Source organism: Lampris incognitus, chromosome 3, assembly GCF_029633865.1.
Source record: "Lampris incognitus isolate fLamInc1 chromosome 3, fLamInc1.hap2, whole genome shotgun sequence".
NCBI lineage: Eukaryota > Metazoa > Chordata > Actinopteri > Lampriformes > Lampridae > Lampris > Lampris incognitus.
In genome coordinates this window covers 12,893,812-12,907,210 of record NC_079213.1, presented here as the reverse complement: position 1 = coordinate 12,907,210, position 13,399 = coordinate 12,893,812, and the positions used below count along the sequence as shown (strand labels likewise).

Below are 13,399 nucleotides of genomic sequence, written 5' to 3'. Positions count from 1 at the left end.
GGGGTCAGCTATACAGCGCCCATGTGTGTGTGTGTGTGTGTGTGTGTGTGTGTGTGAGAGAGGGGTACACACTTCCCAATATACAAGATAAGCACAGCGGCAGACAAAAAGGCTGAGCTCAGGCCAATATCACACAAACCATTCAAATACACTAAGCGTTCCTCACCCTGTATGAACATGGGAACCATTTAAATGGGGGAAGAAAACACAAACAACCAACCCAAACCCATTAAATCTGCCTTCAGACCAAACTAAAACCTGCCCTACCTTCTCTCCTCGCCCCTCTCTCCCCAGCACCGACCTCTCATCATGAATGCTTCCTGTTGGGAACTTGTCAGCTAGTGGAGTCTTATGTCTTCAGTGAGGGCTGCTGGGTAAAATGGACTCTGACAGACCACCACAACAGCGCAGACTCGGCCCAAGCACCCAGGAACAAAGGAGTTTAAAGGCCCCATACAGTATTGATGTCGGAATAATGTCGCTGAATGCTGGCAATGAATTTTTTATGGGACAAGGCCCCCCCCCCCTCAACACACACACACACACACGTGTGGGCGCACATGTATGGCGGCACTTTTATCATTGCTGCTAAGGCAGACTGGAAGGGAGTTCAGATTGGGACATGAGAACGTCATGAAGGGGGTGGGAACCATAGGCACGCTTGTGTAGCTTAAAGATGAATTTACGAAGGTTCTCGCTGCAAAAAATAAATAAAATGAACAAAAGCATTTTACTCTGAACCTGTACCACTGCTTCCGCTGCAGAGTGCACAGGAGAGCAGAGAGGGCGTTGTACTTTACATGAGAGAAAAAGTGGATTTTTTTTCCTTCCTTTTTTGTCCTGGGGTGGCCTTCGTTGGACTTTGTGCATGAAGGTCAGTGTATCATGGGACGTCCAGGTGGTGTGGTGGTCTCGGTTGCCTAACAACCTGGGGATCTCCGGTTTGAATCCCTGTGTTACCTACGGCTTGGTTGGGTGTCCCTACAGACACAATCAGCCATGTCTGTGGGTGGGAAGCCGGACGTGGGTATGTGTCCTGGTCGCTGCACTAGTGCCTCCTCTGGTCGGTCAGGGTGCCTGTTTGGGGGCGAGGGGGAACTGGGGGGAATAGTGTGATCCTCCCACATGCTGCATCCCCCTGGTGAAACTCCTCACTGTCAGGTGAAAAGAAGTGGCTGGCAACTCCACATGTATCAGAGGAGGCATGTGGTAGTTTGCAGTCATCTCCGGATCGGCAGAGGGGACCGGGACGGCTCGGAAGAGGGGGGTAATTGGCCAAGTACCATTGGGGAGAAAAGGGAGGAGGGAAAATTAAAAAAAAAAAAGATCAGTGTATCCCATTCTGAAGTCACCCACACGTCTGATATCATCCAGTCTGGACAGAGGAAGAGGCGGACCGACCCATGCCTGCACATCACACCGCTGAACACCATTACTTATGACGAGCGAATCACACCGCTGAGGGAAACGGCCATTTGTGATCGTCCCTTTACTGTTTCTCCATCTTCCTTTTCATTTTACTGTAAAGTGCTTGGCAACATTTGTGTTGGAATGATGTGCGATACGGGAAAAGATAAAATATTTTTACTAATAAAAAGGTATTTTGATGGTTTTATAACGAGGTCAGACACTTGTGGGAATTAAAATCTATTTGCGCTGCCAACAAAAGGGATGTCAGTCTGAGACATCCCTTTGTTGGCAGAACAAAAATCAGTACAAAAAGATTTTGGTATTGAAACCTGAGGGTATTTCGGCGGCTGGAGACTGTGTGTGTGTGTGTGTGTGTGTGTGTGTGTGTGTGTGTGTGTGTGTGTGTGTGTGTGTGTGTGTGTGTGTGTGTGTGTGTGTTTGTGTGTGTGTGTGTGTGTGTGTGTTGACTTCATCAGAGGGAAGCAGTGATGCTGATTCAGACACACTGCCCAAGGAGAAACCCATTCTTTCAATACTCCAAAAACAAACCTGGCTCAATTAGGCAGAATTGGGAAAACTTTTTTTTTGTTTGTTTCATAACAATAACAAGCTAAAACTTCTTGCAACAAGAATAGTGTGCGTTGTTGTGTGTGTGCGGTTTAGTGTGACAGACCATTAGAATAAAACAAGGGGGGCGTGAGGATAAGGTGAGCGATAAAAACAAAATGTGAAAAATCTGCAGGCCAGACAATCTGTCTGCATCGCTGTGATCCGGGGGAAATGCAGAATGCAACAGGCGGCCCTGATTTAACAAGGGAGAGAGGACCGGGGGGCCGGGAGAAGGTCAGCGTTCTCACTCACAAGTCTGAGATGCAATTATACCGTACAACCAACAAGAGGCTGTTTAACTACATGCTGAAATAACAGGGCAGAAAGTTTCTGAAACAGCGGCTGACCTTTAAGAGTCAGGGTTGTGTTCTCGCAAATGCACACAGAAACGCACACGCTGGCACACTGTACATCCTGCGGATCGTCTCACCTGGATCATCTCACGCCGCTCGGGTTTTCACATGCAAAGCAGCTCACAGACCTAGGAAGGAACTCCCCCACTCACTCACAGGTAGCTAGTCCATCACAGTAAGCTAGTCCATCTCTACGGGAGCAAAGACGGCAAACACCGATAGCAGAGTTTTACGGCTCACGTGTTCGTGAGGCTTGAAAATTAAAAAGGAGACATTATGAAAAACATTCAAGCCCAAAATTTTCAAGTACGATGCAAAATTTAACAATTTAGGGGCATCTGGGTGGCGTGGCAGTCTATTCCGTTGCCGGTTCGAATCGCCGTGTTACCTCCGGCTCGGTCGGGCATCCTTACAGACACAATTGGCTGTGACTGCCAATTGTGTCTGTAGGGATGTGTCCTGGTTGCTGCACCAGCGCCTCCTCTGGTCGGTCGGGACGCCTGTTTGGGGGGGGGGGGGGAGTGGGAACTGGGGGGAATAGCGTGGTCCTCCCACGCGCTACGTCCCCCTAGTGAAACTCCTCACCATCAGGTGAACAGTGGCTGGCGACGCCATGTGTATTGGAGGAGGCATGTGGTAGTCTGCAGACCTCCACAGATCAGCAGGGGAGGTGGAGCAGAGATCAGGATGGCTCGGAAGAGCGGGGTAATTGGCTGGATACAATTGGGGAGAAAAAGGGGGGGGGGTTTGAAAGAAAAAAAATTAACCATTTAAATGGACCTGATGGACCTCGCTGTTCTTTTTCGTCTGCTACGAGCTGCTTGCAACCACTTTTGCCACCAACTTGGCACCTTCGCCTCTCGATTTAGCGACTTGTCACATCCTTTCAAGACCCCTTGGTGACTTATTTCCTCAAAAGCAACATGCGACAAAACTAGACAAGACTTTTTCTGGTCTTGTGGAGAGTGTTTGTCATGAAACCCTATACATTTAGCAACAAAGCAATGTGGAAGTGTGAGCACTGACAATATAACACCAAAAAAAAAACCCCCAATCAATGTAGACTACCACATGCCTCCTCTGATACATGTGGAGTCGCCAGGCAGTTCTTTTCACCTGACAGTGAGGAGTTTCACCAGAGGGACGTAGCGTGTGGGAGGATCATTCTATTCCCCCCAGTTCCCCCTCCCCCCCAAACAGGCGCCCTGACCGACCAGAGGTGGTGCTAATGCAAGGACCAGGACACATACCCACATCCGGCTCCCCACCCGCAGACATGGCCAATTTTGCCTGTAGAGACGCCCGACCAAGCCGGAGGTAACGCAGGGATTCGAACTGGTGATCCCCATGTTGGTAGGCGACGGAGTAGACCGCTACGCTACCCGGACGCCCAAATCCATTATTTTTTTGTGCACCTGAGCACAATGGTTCGATGGTGTGTGGGTTGTGATACTCCCATTTCATCCAGTGACTGGTGTGGGCCTGGTGTTTTCTCCCACTGCTATGTGTTCGAGATGCACGGAAGTTTCACCCAAAAATAGTGGGGCATGGTGCCATCTGGCTAGCTGTGTTTTCACTCACTCACTCACTCACTCACTCACTCACTCACTCACTCACTCACTCACTCACTCACTCACTCACTCACTCACTCACTCACTCACTCACTCACTCACACACACACACACACACACACACACCTTAGAGATGTTTAACAGCAAAAGGGAGCCAGTCTGACTCATTACAGCCTCCGAGCAGCGATACTTCCACTGTATCTAGGGCCACGGCCACTGTGCTGTTTGTCTTCAATACCCAATTCGCCGGGGGAGTTTTCTCCCCCGTGCTGCAGGGACGTGAAATGCTATCCCGATTCAATTACCTTTTGCAGGCCAAGCTGAGCAAAAAAAAAAAAAAAAGAAAAGAAAAGAAAAGAAAAAAAGGGGCCTCCTGTCCCCGCCATCTATTTCAATTAAAAGATAGTGCCGAGGTTCTTCTTCTCCCAATAAAGACAAGTGAATACCAAAATATTCAACGCTGAGAGAGAAAAAAAGGCAGTCATTTACAGTGCTGGTTGTGACAATGCGAATAAAAGAATCGAGAGGGAGCGAGAGTTGAATCTTGAAGGGCAATTGAGACTCAGAGGGGAGGAGAGATTGAGCATCCAGACAATTTACAAGTAGGCATTAGTCCTGCCGAGGTACTTTTTACAATGGGGGTGCAGCAAAACCTGCTTCCAAGCTCTGAGGCCCATTAATGTCGCTTATATCCAAAAATCTAACTAAGATTAGTCTGACTGGGATTTGGAAACAGTGATTTTTGGAAGCCGGACAGGGTGATAAAGTCACCAACACTAATTTCATACCTTTCTTCACCTGATTTACTGTGCATTGGTCATAAAAGTAGACATAAAGCACGGCCGGGTCATCGCCACAGCAAACACAGCAGTCAGACAGTTTATGACTTCTGTACAACGGTTACCACTAGGTGCAAGCTGACCGTCCTCACCCATACAGCCCACCACAATAATAAACAGGGTAAACAATATAGAGTGTTAATGAGCTCCCAGAGGAACATGGGCATGGTTATAATGCATCTTAGGCCAAATAGATTTCATCAGTGCAGCGACCAGGACACGTACTCACATCTGGCTTCCCACCCGGAACCCCCGACCAAGCCGGCGGTAACACGGGGATTCGAACCGGCGATCCCCGTGTTGGTAGGCAACGGAATAGACCGCTACGCTACCCGGATGCCCTGGGTTGGTGTTTTCGGTGCAGAGTCGGAGAGATGGAGGGGTGCTAAGAAACTCAGCGGTGCTTCGCACTTCTAAGAATCCACCGTCTATGCAGGCGCTCTCAAAGTCAAATAAAAACAGACTGCAAAACTAGAAGAAAAAAATAACTAAGCTGGAGAATTTTAACAGAGGAAGAGAGACAGCATTAAAGGAAATATTGACCACATCTGTCCAGGCAAAGCATCATGGTCAATAAAGCTCCCACTCTGCCTTGATGGTGTCGCCACAGAGATGTGACAGGGGCAATTTCACCCCGTGTTGGTGACAAAAATGCTTTATGGAAAAGTGGTGAAAAACAGCCCACTTGGACTTTTTTTTTTATGGCTGCACATAAAATTACCCTTCATTATCAACAGTCATCTGGCCAGGTGGGTACTCTAGGTGCTGTGGGAGTGACTGGAGAGATTTAACCGGAACAAAAAAAATACCCCCCCAGTTTTACTGCCCGATTCACAATTAGCCAGAACAGACCCACCCTAATGAATCAATCTTCTTTTTATTTCTCCCACGACACACACGCACGCACGCACGCACGCACGCACACACACGCACACACACACACACACACACACACACACGAAGAAATGAAGAAAAAGCCTACACATTTCACACACACACATACACACACACACGCACACACACACAGGGCCCCTAGGAGACGGCCCTAATGGAAACAACAGAAGATGTGCAGCCTGCATCATTATTATATAATGATAATGAAGACGGCGGCACGAATTCATGTTTGCAGCGGCCTCACCCAGTACCAGTGTGGGAAGATGGCAGCAAGGATTCATGTTTGCGGCAGCCTCACCCAGTACCGTCCATGCAGTGTCTTTGTCCACGTCTGTATTTAAGTTTTGTTTGATGGCTGGGGGAGCTGGCGCTGGATCGGCTGGGGGAGCTTGGTCTGCTGCATCCGGAGGGGCCCAGGGACCACGGCCCCTTCTTGGAGCTGCGCCCAAGGAGGAAGCACTGAAGGTGGTCTGACAGGACGCGGAAGCGGGGCAGGCTAAGCTAACTGCTAGCCCACGCAGACCGGCAGTCTTGACAGTCCCGACAGTCATCCTGGCTGGCGTTCGCTCACTTGGACATTGATTTAATCTTTTTTTTTAAGTTTGGATATATATGTGTTAGTTTAGATATATGTGTTAGTTAGTATGTGTGCTCTTGTAGTTCTTGTAGTCTGGATATGTGTTTTTGTCTTTGTGTTGCACTGCTGTGGGCTGGGGGAAATGATATTTCGTTTCATTTCATGTACGCAAGTACATGAAATGAAACAACAAAGTGTTCCTGATTCCTGTGTTCCTTCTTATTAAGACAGGCGAATGCGGATGTGCACACGCACATACACAAACATGCACACACATACACACACAGGTTGACAGCTTGCAGATAATTGCTTACTTACTATTACATTTTGTCTAAAACCTTCGAAAGTGAAGGGGCTGCCCACACCAAACAAACTAAAGTGGAGGGCTTGAAAGCGTCACACGGGCTTAAACTGCCCAACCAGCCATTGCCGTGATTTCAATTAATTGTAGTGAGGGTGTAATTTCGATGTACTTACTCCTCGAATAGATGACAATAGACTGACGGAAGCAGCTACAGCAAAAGAATGAAACAAACAGAAAAATCAATAGAGACACCATTTATCCAAACCCTCGGTAATTTCACCCTTCTCAAACGCACGTCAAAGAGGGCTCTAATCGGCAGGCTAACGCTGCATCCATAAGGATGATTTTTCTTTTTTTCTGCTGAGTTCAGGGGGCATTTAGAGACTAACCACTCTCGCTCGTTCATCAGAGCCTCTTGGAGCTCCTCCAGGCCTATTAGAGGGGTGGGGTGACGTGTTTATCGGACATTACCACGTCTGTATCTGTAAAGGAGCAGAGGAGCAGAGAGGAGGATGGGAAGATGCTTCTCGGATGAGGATCCTGATTCTTCATCAGGCCTGGCTAATGGATCACCCATTCAGCACCCAACAAATTACCTGAGGATGCCGCCCTCCTCTCCTCTCTCCTCTCCTCCCTCAGGTGTGATTAATTGATCCAGCCAGATAGAGAGAGGGAGAGAAGGAGGACGAGACACAAGGAGGGGAAAGCGCTGATGTGTTTCGGAACGGAGGTAGATTGGAAACAAGGTGGGGAACGGAAAGATTGGTAGTGACCTTTTTGACTATTAATGAAACCAGAAAATAGCTGTGTCTTAAAATGCCTCTGGATTCTAATGAAATCCTGGAACTAGCATTGACACTGGAGAGCAGCCATGGTGCAATCTATCATGGCAAACAAAAGCAGAGAGAGAGAGAGCGAGAGAGAGAGAGAGAGAGAGAGAGAGAGAGAGAGAGAGAGAGAGAGAGAGAGAGAGAGAGAGAGAGAGAGAGAGAGTAGCACACAACATGGAGAGAAGCAGAGTTTGTGTGTGTGACCACAATATCAAACCTTTGACTTTTGCTTTTGACAGGCCCAAGGATCGTAATTTTAATTATGCTGCACTGAACTGAATATGTGACGCACTTCATTTTTGTGAGGCGGGAATAAGAAATGTGGCCATTTCATGTCACATAAATAAACTAGTTCAATAATGTATGCCAGTGCAACTTCACTACACTACAGAAATGCAAGCTTGTGTGTGTGTGTGTGTGTGTGTGTGTGTGTGTGTGTGTGTGTGTGTGTTTCTCACCAGGCTTGCAGCTCTTGTTCTGCTCTGGCCCTCTCCTGTTCCATGTCTTTGTAAAGCTCATCAGTGATCTTCTTCCTCAGGGTCTCCTCATCAACTGAGAGAGCAAGAGAGAGATAGAGAGAGAGAGACAGACAGACAGACAGACAGACAGAGATGGAGAAGACAGAGAAGACAGAGAAGGGAAAAGTGAGAGACGGGCTGGTCTGAATGGCATACAGTTGGATATATGGTCAGGAAGGTAGCAGTTGTCTTGTTTTTTTGTTTTTTTTGGACACCCATTGGGTCAAATCTGTCCAGTGGAGAATATAAAGAGAGAGACACGGTATGGACATTGAATAAAGACAACCATCCATCAATTATCCAAACCACTTATCCTGCTCTCAGGGTCACGGGGATACTGGAGCCTAACCCAGCAGCAGGTGGGGAGACACCCTGGACAGGCTACCAGTCCATCAAAGGTTCATCTGGACACAACGCTTACTGAGACAGAAACGTTTCATCACTCATCTAAGTGACCTCTTCAGTCTCAATTGACTGCAGGTATCCATCCATGTGAAGAGGGAACGACCATCCCTGACCCCCCCCCCCAGCTAAGAGTACATCTGTCGCCATCTGACAATACTGTGATTGCAACTATTCCCCAACCCTCTGTGAATAGTACACATAGCCATTGTAACTCTACTTAGTGGTCATAGCAATTTGCATATGAAACTGATTGTTGGTTTCGGTTGTTTTGTTGTTTATAAGGGTGGGGATACCTGCAGTTTTTGACACGGATGGTGCCTCTGACAGGCGGCTTTACAGTAAGGCAGTTAATTGTCCAGTATGATACGTGGCTCAGAAAAGAGAGCACAACCTGTCACATCTTTGTAGAGAGGAGCCATGCAAACAACCTTTAAGTTCCACTTCTTTCATCAAAAAACACCCAAGAAACTGCAACAGCATTGGGGTGAGAGAGAAAAACACTTGAGGAGTGGAAAAACATTTCCTGCTCTGATGAGTCAAAGTTCCTGCCATTTCATGTTGATGAAAAGGACAAGAGTATGGGGGGGGGGGGGGCACGAGTCCATGTGTGTTCACGCTGTGTGTGAACACTGCAGGCTGCTGCTGCTTCTGGTTTAACAGGGTGGGGGTTATTATAAAGACAGACGTTGGGCCCCTCAATGAAACCTGGAGCAACATTTCATTGCCACAGGATAACTGAAAACCACTGTCAACAAGGTGCATCCTTGGATCCATTTGTGACTGGTTTATTTTCAACAGGATAATTAGCAACCGCCAAAGGGCTAAGATATCCAGGAAGAGTTCAGTGAAGACGACATCGGCTTAACGCAGCTGCCTGTCCCGCCACCGTATCCCAACCCTATGGGATATCTGGGATGGGAATACAGTAGCCAGAGTAGTGATTCAGTGAAAGCCAACACAACTCAATAACTGGGAAACGATGGTGTTGGCATGGGCCAGCATCCTTGCTGAATGCTTTCAACACCTTCGTGAGTTCATGCCTTGATGAATTGAGAGTGAAGGCGAGTGAAAAGCAATATGAGGAAGGCTCCCCTAATGTTCTGTCCACTAAGCGGGAGTGTCTGTTTGCTGTGAGCCTGCTGTGAGTGTAGTGAGGTGGGGTAGACATTTTGGCCCTTGGGCTCCAAAGCCTTATGAGCCGTACAGGGAGAGGTGTGTGTGTGTGCGTGCGTGTGTGTCTGTGTGTGTGTAGGGGCCTTGAGTTTCGTGTAGATAGAACTGATGCACATTAGGGATGATCTGAGTTATTAAAGCATGACATCAAAACACATACACATGCATGCACACACATTTCTCAAAAGCATAAAAAAAAAGTAAATGCTTGCACAGAACTGCGCACGCACGCACGCACGCACGCACACGCACGCACACACAGACACACACACACACACACACACACACCGCCCTCCATCATCAAGTAATGGGGCTTTACTCTCTCCACCTCCCTATATTCATGTCACTGGCGTCATACATGTCTGACCGCATGTCTTCTCCACCCTATCTTGGCGGGTAATTATCCATGAAAGTAAAGAAGCTACCCTGCCACCAGACCAAAACGTGCTCTGAAGGCAGAAGTGCCATGCGGTGCGCTGCAGCACTGCAGTGGCGGAGGAATGTGTGTGCGTGCGTCAAGATAACTCCCTTCGCTGCATTAAATACACGGGATAATCCCTATTGTCGGAGTCTATTATCACCTGGCTAGCATACCTTGGTAACAGCGAGTCGGTAGAGGTCACGCACATGCACGTGCACACACAGGTGCACAAACTCAATTTCAACTAAATTAGCTGATCACTTAGACATGAAATGTATCAGTGGATCCCTATTCTGTGGGTTTGGGACTGTAGCTATGGCCAATAATCCTGTTTAGACACAACACTATGGAGGAAAATCCACCAAATCCTGTTTGCTCTCATTTTATAAAGCAGTGGTGGCTGGAGATCCTTACTGTCTCAGTCTTTTACAACCTATGCTTCTACTGTAGTACTAAAAAAAAAAAGTCTTTACTATAAAAACATACAACAAAATGTTATTGCTAGATCATGAGCGTGCACTCACATCATAGAGGGATAGCTCATCAAATTCCACTTTTATTTACATTTGGCATCACCTCAAATGGTGGGGTTGCACAATTTTTATTTCTTTGACGCACATTTCAAGTTTCATAGTTGATGACTAGTCATCACAAGAAATGCACCAGCTCTGAAAAATCCCTCTGCGTCCAGGAGCCAAGGATCTGAACATTTTGCTGATAAAATAAAGTAGCACACCGGCGATTTGTTCGAAGTGGTGAAGTTGTTGTTTGTAGCTTGTCTCTGTCTACTCTTTCTGGCAAGGGGGTCTCTGTTTCAGATGGCTGTGCATGGCACTTATATTATTGTGTTGATTACGGGCGTAGCCTAGCATAATTTGCAGATAACATAGCTCTTTGCACTAGCCAAATATCCTTGCTATATTTACTGCCTTATGGCATCACAAGTTCAGAGACGAGCCAAGCATCTCATTTTTGTGTCACCGAGTAGTTAAGTAGTCGACTGATGAACTAGTCAACGGTTTCATGCAATGTTATGTATTGCTTGTTGCAGTGGTGCAACACAATTGAATAAATATTGAGAATACCCTGACTAGCTGCATGATCATCAAACCAGAAAAAAAGGAAAATAATACAATAATACACTGTGTGACAACACAGTGTATTATTTGTATTATGCTCACAGCAAGAAGGTCCTGGGTTCAAACCCCGGGGTTGTCCAACCTTGGGGGTCATCCCAAGTCGTGCTCTGCGTGGAGTTTGTATGTTCTCCCCGTGTCTGCAGTGGGTTTTCTCCAGGTGCTCCGGTTTCCCCCACCATCAAAAAGACATGCATGTTAGGGTTAGTACTCCTGTCTGTGCCCCTGATCGAGGCATGGCAAGACCAACTGGAGTTGGTCCCCGGGCGCTGCACTAGCGGCTGCCCACTGCTCCTAGCTACACAGCTAGGACAGGTTAAATGCAGAAAAAGAATTTCCCCACGGAGATTAAGTTAATAAAAAAAAAACGCGTCTGCATCCCCCATCTTTTGGGAAGGCTTTGATTATTAAGCTGTTTGGTCTTAGGAGGTGATGAAATAAAGCAAAAAAGAAAAAAATCTGCAGATACCTACCCTGATGGAGAACAGAAAAGATGAAGGAAAAAAGCAATAAGTTGTTATGCTGTTGGTGTACTGACTCCTGGACTACCCAGGATTATGTTTTCACCAAGAAATTGGACTTGGCTCGGGCACACTATTACCCCACCCCTTGAAAAAGTGTGTTTGTGCTTCTGACTGAGCAAACACCTCCTCGGTAGTGAAGTACGCACCAGTTACACTGGCAGGCCACCATCATGGGTGCAGAGTCTTTCCGAGTCACTAGCCTGGTGCATAATCAGCGCGGCTAATTCTCTGACTGAGCACACACTTTGCAATTATGTCCTACAAGAATCAATGTCCACATGATTCAATGATGCTCAAATAAACTCAAGTCTAATGAACTTAAGTCTTTATGTACCAATTAGTTAGTCAGTATTAAATATTCCAGCTAGTTGCCAATTTAAGGAATGAGTGCAAATCCTGTTTGCCTGTAGTCCTCAAGGCCAAAGTTGGCTGTCGGTTACTGTGTCAGTGCCAAAGCGGAGCCTTGACACATTACCAGTCAATGGAGAGGCTGGGAGTAATGGAGTGTCACGCCATCTTGCTTTACTTTTGGTTAACTGCTAATATTTTGATAAAAGTAAGTAAAATTACAAGCCAGGTAGCCAAGAAAACTCCACGGGTAATGCAACTAGTTGTCATGAGATATTCAATTTCAGCTTTCATCCCCTACCCAATCTCATATCTATCGCTGCCTCTTGTCACGTCTCAACCCAGTCAATTCACACTGGAAGTGATTTAAAAAGACAACTCCCTGATCTCACTCTTTAGATTAATCTCAAATTAAAGTAGCCCAATTCATCTCACTTTCTGTATTCCTATCAACAATCAGAACAAAACCTCTATTCATAGCTTTCCTCTCCTCCATCGTTACTGAAAATCACACAACAATAAAAAAAAATGGCTTGACAGCCGACTATACAGTCAATACATAATACAAGAGATTCAACACGGCAGCGAGAGTGGGCGAGCGTCGGGAGACTGAGGATGACAGACCTTCGGCAGAAACACTGGTGCAAAGGAGGTGATTGACAGATGACAACTTTTTTGTGGTATTGTTTCACCTACAGGAGAGGCAGTGCTGTCACCTGCCGTCCAAACACCGCATGAGGAGATAATATCCATCATGTCTGACAGCAGTCACAGGCACCATTGATCTGGCTGAGGAGCAGAGTCTAATTACAGCTCTTTTGTCAAGCCCGCAGGAGGAGGACAACTCGTATGGCGGACATCGCGAGCAGATATTGGGAGGCATGCGTAGGGTAAAGGCGGTAAAAATTGTTTTACTTTTGCAACGTGCCAATGTGAATATTTCCTCAATCTTTCTCTGTCTCCAAAGGTAGGTGGAGAAGAGTGTCAGGAGTCATCTGTGACAGAAGGGTACCAGCAAAAGTTAAAGGGAAGGTTTACAAGATGGTTGTGAGACCAGCTATGTTATAAAAAGACAGGAGGTGGAGCTGGAGGTGGCAGAGTTGAAGATGCTAAGATTTTCACTGGGAGTGATGAAGAAGGACAGGATTAGGTAAGATTATATTAGAGGGACAGCCCAGGGTGGACGGTTTGGAGACAAAGCAAGCGAGGCAAGATTGAGATGGCTTGGACATGTGTGGAGGAGAGATGCTGGGTATATTGGGAGAAGGATGCTGAATATGGAGCTGCCAGGGAAGAGGAGAAGAGGAAGGCCAAAGAGGAGGTTTATGGATGTGGTGAGGGAGGACATGCAGGTGGCTGGTGTGACAGAGGAAGATGCAGAGGACAGGAAAAGATGGAAACCGATTATCTGCAGTGGCGACCCCTAACGGGAGCAGCCGAAAGTAATAGTAGTAGTAGTAGTAGTAGTAGTAGTAGTAGTAGTAGTA

General features: G+C 46.9%; 1 protein-coding gene across 1 annotated transcript in view; it reads right to left on the bottom strand.

Annotated features, from left to right (window-relative positions):
* Positions 1-13,399, bottom strand: part of chchd3a (coiled-coil-helix-coiled-coil-helix domain containing 3a) — a 124,126-nt gene that overhangs the window by 97,412 nt on the left and 13,315 nt on the right. The window contains exon 4 of the mRNA XM_056275915.1: positions 7,846-7,939. Within this exon, the coding sequence (XP_056131890.1) occupies positions 7,846-7,939 (94 nt within the window). The remainder of the gene's footprint in view (positions 1-7,845; positions 7,940-13,399) is intronic.